The sequence below is a fragment of the Tachysurus vachellii genome, chromosome 5 (assembly GCF_030014155.1).
Source record: "Tachysurus vachellii isolate PV-2020 chromosome 5, HZAU_Pvac_v1, whole genome shotgun sequence".
In the NCBI taxonomy this organism is placed as follows: domain Eukaryota; kingdom Metazoa; phylum Chordata; class Actinopteri; order Siluriformes; family Bagridae; genus Tachysurus; species Tachysurus vachellii.
In genome coordinates, this window is record NC_083464.1 from 31153807 (window position 1) to 31160370 (window position 6564).

The 6564-nt window shown below is 45.6% G+C and overlaps 1 protein-coding gene across 1 annotated transcript in view; it reads left to right on the forward strand.

The window, feature by feature from the left end:
• The first annotated feature begins 969 nt into the window (after positions 1-969).
• cog7 (component of oligomeric golgi complex 7) overlaps positions 970-6564 on the forward strand; it is an 8324-nt gene continuing 2729 nt past the window's right edge. The window contains exons 1-13 of the mRNA XM_060871155.1: positions 970-1215; positions 1726-1966; positions 2097-2245; positions 2347-2463; positions 2549-2717; positions 3175-3257; positions 3394-3516; positions 3618-3816; positions 4937-5064; positions 5205-5359; positions 6034-6150; positions 6271-6336; positions 6422-6564. The exon at positions 6422-6564 is cut by the window's right edge and continues 38 nt beyond it. Of these exons, the coding sequence (XP_060727138.1) occupies positions 1801-1966; positions 2097-2245; positions 2347-2463; positions 2549-2717; positions 3175-3257; positions 3394-3516; positions 3618-3816; positions 4937-5064; positions 5205-5359; positions 6034-6150; positions 6271-6336; positions 6422-6564 (1615 nt within the window). The 5' untranslated portion in view covers positions 970-1215; positions 1726-1800. The remainder of the gene's footprint in view (positions 1216-1725; positions 1967-2096; positions 2246-2346; positions 2464-2548; positions 2718-3174; positions 3258-3393; positions 3517-3617; positions 3817-4936; positions 5065-5204; positions 5360-6033; positions 6151-6270; positions 6337-6421) is intronic.

The window sequence follows — 6564 nt, forward strand, 5'->3', positions numbered from 1 at the left end:
ATGTTCAGCTTTGTGTTCAGTGTTAATTCATAGTGAGGGAAATGTTTTTCATTTTATTTTATAATTTCTCAGTTAGAATCGTAGATATTCAGCACAAACTTTTGCACCACATTCTGTTAAACTGTCCATTGAAATAAAAAAAAATAATATAGTAAATACTGAAACTGTATTTTAACACAATTAACGGTGTTTATAGCAGATGCTAGTTACAAAAGTGTAGAGGAAAAGTGAATGGCGGACGACATTAAACGTAACACCAGCCACGTCATTTGACACGACGTCAAAAGTAAAACAAACTCTGATAATTTACATCACTACAGATTAAAATAAATATTTTACAATATGTAATGTTAGCACTACAATCAATCAAGCAGATAAGTTTAATCAGATACAGTTTATACAAGAAACACATAATAACAGGAACACTTATTTTCTTTGCGTTGTACATCCGCCGGGACTTAATAAAGGCGTAATACATAAAACCACCCGTATTTCTGCTAAACCCGCCTTCTGCTTCGTGATTGGTGAAGCTGCTCGAGTTACTGCGCTGTGATTGGTTAATTCCGTGTCCTTAAGATACGTCAGTTAGTCAAATCAGCCATAAACGTTCAGCTTTTGTACCTGTATATAAAGTTATAAACCTGCTATAACGAGCTGCTATAAACCTGTTGTATAAACAATAATACTATTATATTTATAACACTAACACTATAATATTATCAGTCAGATCATGAAATCTATCGTTTTTCGTGTGTTTATGTGATTTATCCTCTAAACGAATTCCTCTTGGAAATTGTAAATAATTCTTTTATTTAGTTTCATCTGTTCATTTTTGCGAAAAATCGGAATGTACACGGAATAAATAAATAAACAAATAAATAAGTTCTTTTCGTGAGTGACACATCAAAACGACCAATCACAGCACAGAAGGTGGAGTTTGCCTGAATACGGGTGGGGAGTAGTTTTTCGCTTTGGCAACCCGGAAGTAGCAGTAAACATCCATGATATCTGCTGGCAGACTTTAATTCGTATTTTAAACTCCAGAAGTTTTTGATCAGACTTAAATCGTGAGGTCTAACGCTGGAGGAGGCGGTGGCGCTGCTGGAGCTCTATCTGGTCGTTATGGTCATATCGTTCTCTTGGGCTGTTTATTTTTTATTCGTGTCCAAACCTGGACTGGGCAAAATCTACAGGATGGACTGAAGTGAGCTGCAGGTATTTTCACCACAGTACAGTTTTATATCCCACCCACTTTCTCTACACTTAAACTGCACTTATGAACCTTTATATTCTGAATCATACATTAGTAACAACACACTGAGATGCAATCATACATGATCATACATTAGTATCAACAACTTCACTGAACCATACATTAGTAACAACACACACGTCACTGAGATGCAAATTAATGTGGATGAAAATGATTGGTCAGCTGTATTGATTATGCAAATTGCACCCAGACGTCAAACAACAAAAAGAATCTGAACAAATCTTACAAAGTCCTTGCACTGCAGACTCCTTCCATCAAATATACGTCATGAAGCTTAGCTTCGAACACGAACTCTGGTTTGTAACGAGTCATGAATCTGTCATTAAGTTCTGTTTGATTATTTACATTTTGGAAATGTATAGTTTAGAATGTATAGTATAGCTAGCTGAAAGAGTAGCAGTTTCTGTTTGCTGTATCGATCTGATTGTGTTTGTCTTTTCATTTCCATCCAGTTTCCCCCGTCAGTGCGTTCCCGAGGACCCCAACGCCGACCCCGTCAGTTCCCAGCACGCATCACGTCCACCGTCATGGACTTCTCAAAGTTCCTGGCAGACGATTTCGACGTGAAGGATTGGGTGAACGGTGCCTTCAAAGTGGCACAGAAAGATGCGCCGGGCAAAGCGGACGCTCACGCAGCCACACTGGTCATGAAGCTGCAACTGTTTATTCAGGAAGTCAACAACTCTATAGAAGGTAACGGCACAAGCTTTAACTTGAGACTTGATTGCCATTGTGTGTAATTTATAGTAACCTTCACTGACTGTGTACGTCTGTACCGTGTTTATGAATTTGCTAGCAGTAAAAAGTGTGTGTGTGTTTTCAGAAACGAGCATTCAGGCTCTGCAGAACATGCCTCGCGTTCTGAGAGACATCGAAGCAGTAAAACAGGAGGCTTCGTTCCTCAGGGATCAGATGGTTATGGTGAAGGAAGATATTAAGAAGTTTGAACAGGACACCGTGCAATCCATGCAGGTGCACAAAAAAGGGACTTGTAGTATTTCAAATATGTGTGAAATTTTCAATATGTTGAAGCAAGTATCCATTTTCACTGGTGTGTGTGTGCGTGTGTGTAGGTGCTAGTGGAGCTTGATCAAGTCAAGTCCAGGATGCAGCTAGCAGCCGAAGCACTACAGGAAGCAGATAAATGGAGCACGCTCAGTGCAGACATTGAGGAAACCTTTAAAACTCAGGTATGTGCGTGTGTGCATGTGTGTGTGTGTGTGTGTGTGTGTGTGTGTGTGGCTTTATGTTCACTTAACCTGAGTGTGTGTGTAGGATGTGGCTGTGATTAGCAGTAAGCTAGCGGCGATGCAGAACAGCCTGGCCATGCTGGTGGATACTCCGGATTACAGTGAGAAATGTGTGCAGCTGGAAGCCCTTAAAAACAGACTGGAGGCCCTGGCAAGCCCTCAGATTGTCTCCACCTTTAATACACACTCTACAGGTCTCTCTCTCTCACACACACACACACACACACACACATTTGATTTGCATTGCGATGTCTTGATGTGTAACCTTGATGAAAGGACTCTCCAGTATCAGCACCACGTAGCGACACCCAGACAACAATCTGCAGTACCACAGCCGCCACTGGGAATAACAGAGTGCTTGGCAACCACCTGAGTTCCCATAGCAACCACATAGCAAAAGCTGTGCACCCAAATAGCCACCGAACCGCCCAGACGTCCATCTGCAAGCACATAACAATCATATAGCAAACCATATGGAATACCACAGCATTATTTTGGAGCAACAGGCAGGAATACCATAGCAACTGCCAAGCAGCACCTTAGCGACCCCATAGCAACATGCTTAAGCTCTCTAAGACATGCATTGTTGTACATCTTTCTACTTGTGTGTGAGATTTGAGTTTCCTTGTGTGGTGTGTGTTCCATGTGCAGATCAAGCCAAGCTGTTTGTGAAGGTTTTCACAGAAATGGACAGAATGCCACAACTGCTGGCTTACTATTATAAATGCCATAAGGTGAGACACACGCACACACACACACACACACACACACATCCATATATGTACACACGTTTTTGCAGTAAAATGAATGTTTCTCTGTTATATGATGATGATATTATCCACATTGTGTGTGTGTGTGTGTTCATTTCAGGTGCAGCTGTTAAGTGTGTGGGAAAACGTGTGTCAGTCCGATGCCCCTCTGAAGCAGCAGCTGTCTGAGTTCTATGACACACTCCTTTCCACCTGGTACACGCAGCTCCAGTGGAGCAGTCAGGTACACACACACACCCACACACACACCTACACACAGCTTTTATATACACTTGATGCACTTGAACAGTAAGTTACATACGTGTCGTGTGTGTTCTTGTGCAGGTCTTTAAGAACCCGTATGAGATTGTGACAGTGCTGATGATACAGACCCTCGGTGCCATGGTTCCATCAATCCCAGAATGCATTGCAGCAGCACTGGAACGCTGCCCCCCCGAGAGTCGACTCGACACGCTTCTCGAGTTGCACCAAACGACAACCAGCTTCAGCCACAGCCTGGAAAACGCCATGCAGCCTCATCTCGGTGTGTGTGTGTCTGTGTGTGTGTCTTTGTCTGTCTGTGTGTCTGTCTGTGTGTGTGTGTGTCTGTCTGTGTGTGTGTCTGTCTGTGTGTGTGTCTGTCTGTGTGTGTGTCTGTCTGTGTGTGTGTCTGTCTGTGTGTGTGTCTGTCTGTGTGTCTGTCTGTGTGTGAGTCTGTGTGTGAGTCTGTGTGTGAGTCTGTGTGTGAGTCTGTGTGTGTGTCTGTGTGTGTGTCTGTGTGTGTGTCTGTGTGTGTGTGTGTCTGTGTGTGTGTGTCTGTGTGTGTGTCTGTCTGTCTGCGTGTGTGTGTCTGTGTCTGTCTGCGTGTGTGTGTCTGTGTCTGTCTGCGTGTGTGTGTCTGTGTGTGTGTCTGTCTGCGTGTGTCTGTCTGCGTGTGTGTGTCTGCGTGTGTGTGTCTGCGTGTGTGTCTGCGTGTGTGTGTCTGCGCGTGTGTGTGTGTCTGCGCGTGTGTGTGTCTGCGCGTGTGTGTGTCTGCGCGCGTGTGTGTCTGCGCGCGTGTGTGTCTGCGCGCGTGTGTGTCTGCGCGCGTGTGTGTCTGCGCGCGTGTGTCTGCGCGCGTGTGTGTCTGCGCGCGTGTGTCTGCGCGTGTGTGTGTCTGCGCGCGCGTGTGTCTGCGCGCGCGTGTGCCTGCGCGCGCGTGTGTCTGCGCGCGCGTGTGTCTGCGCGCGCGTGTGTCTGCGCGCGTGTGTGTCTGTCTGTGTGTCTGTCTGTGTGTCTGTCTGTGTGTGTGTCTGTCTGTCTGTGTGTGTGTCTGTCTGTGTGTGTGTCTGTCTGTGTGTGTGTCTGTCTGTGTGTGTGTGTGTCTGTCTGTCTGTGTGTCTGTCTGTGTGTGTGTCTGTCTGTCTGTGTGTCTGTCTGTGTGTGTGTCTGTCTGTCTGTGTGTCTGTCTGTGTGTGTGTCTGTCTGTCTGTGTCTGTCTGTGTGTGTGTGTCTGTCTGTCTGTGTCTGTCTGTGTGTGTGTCTGTGTGTGTGTGTACATGACCCTGACTGCACACAATTGGAGTCTGTTTCAATTCTATAAGTTTATGTAGAAAAGTGCAAGGGGGTGGATACTTGTGCAAATCATCACAGCGCTGTGTGTGTGTGTGTGTGTGTGTGTGTAGGTGAGTGTAACCTGCTGAAAGTGGGGGAGCTGGTGTCGAGTGTATATGCGCCATATAAAAGTTATCAGATGCAGTATGGGGAGCTGGAGGAAAATAACCTGCTCATCCAACTCAGTGCTGTACCGCTGGTGAGTGTATACACACACACACACACACACACACACACACACACACACACAGCTTTCAGGTGTCATTCCTGAGACTGATGCACAAGCACATGGCTAAATGTACCAAAGTCTCTGCACACTTTTCTTTGACGTGTGTTCAGGAGGTCGGCGAGGTTCTGGACTGCGTGCTGGAGCTCACACACTCGGTACAGAAGGTGTTTGGTTTAGCAGCAGCAGCAGTCGATCGCTGTGTCAAGCTCACAGACGGACTCGGAGTGTGTGGACTCATCAAAGCCCTGCGTGCCCTGTTCACTAAGTAAACCCCCCCCATACACACACACACACACACAAACACATACACACACAATGGCACAGTGGGAGAAAAAAACATTTAGATTTCTCAAAGTCTCTTGTCTCATTTTCTGCCTCTTGCTCTCTTCATTGTCACTCTGTCTGTCTGTCACTCTGTCTGTCTGTCACTCTGTCTGTCTGTCACTCTGTCTGTCTGTCACTCTTTCTGTCACTCTGTCTGTCTGTCACTCTGTCTGTCTGTCACTCTGTCTGTCTGTCACTCTGTCTGTCACTCTGTCTGTCACTGTCTGTCTGTCACTCTGTCTGTCTGTCACTCTGTCTGTCACTCTGTCTGTCTGTCACTCTGTCTGTCACTCTGTCTGTCACTGTCTGTCTGTCACTCTGTCTGTCTGTCACTCTGTCTGTCACTCTGTCTGTCTGTCACTCTGTCTGTCACTCTGTCACTGTCTGTCTGTCACTCTGTCTGTCACTCTGTCACTGTCTGTCTGTCACTCTGTCTGTCTGTCATTCTGTCTGTCTGTCACTCTGTCTGTCACTCTGTCTGTCACTGTCTGTCTGTCACTCTGTCTGTCACTGTCTGTCTGTCACTCTGTCTGTCACTGTCTGTCTGTCACTCTGACTGTCTGTCTGTCACTCTGTCTGTCACTCTGTCTGTCTGTCTGTCTGTCTGTCTCTCAGGTATGTGTCTGATTTCTCCATCACACTTCAGTCCATCAGAAGGAAATATAAACTGGGAGACACGCCCACTTCTGAGGTGTTCACTGAAGATTGGACAGCTTTCCAGAATTCTGTCAGGTGGGCGGAGCTTTGTGAGCTACAGCCTTGTTCATAACTGCACACTTATTGGTTAACTTTTCATTCTTTTATTTCTTTCTTTCTTTCTTTCTTTCTTTCTTTCTTTTTTTAAACATGTAGAATTATTGCTACTTGTGGAGAACTCCTCAGGCAGTGTGGCACTTTCGAGCAACAGCTTTCCAACAAGTAAACACACACTCACACTATAGTTATATAAGTTTTATAAGTATATAAGTTCCACACATTCGCATCACCTTTTGATAATTGGCAGAATCCTGGGAAAGGCTGGCCACTTCCTGTGGGAGGGGTTTAACCCCAGGAGTCTGAGTGGTTTGCAGGAGGGCGGGGCTGAGAGGCGTGGCCAGAAAAATCCTTGGCAGGATTATAACTACCTACAGCAGAGCAGCACAGCTG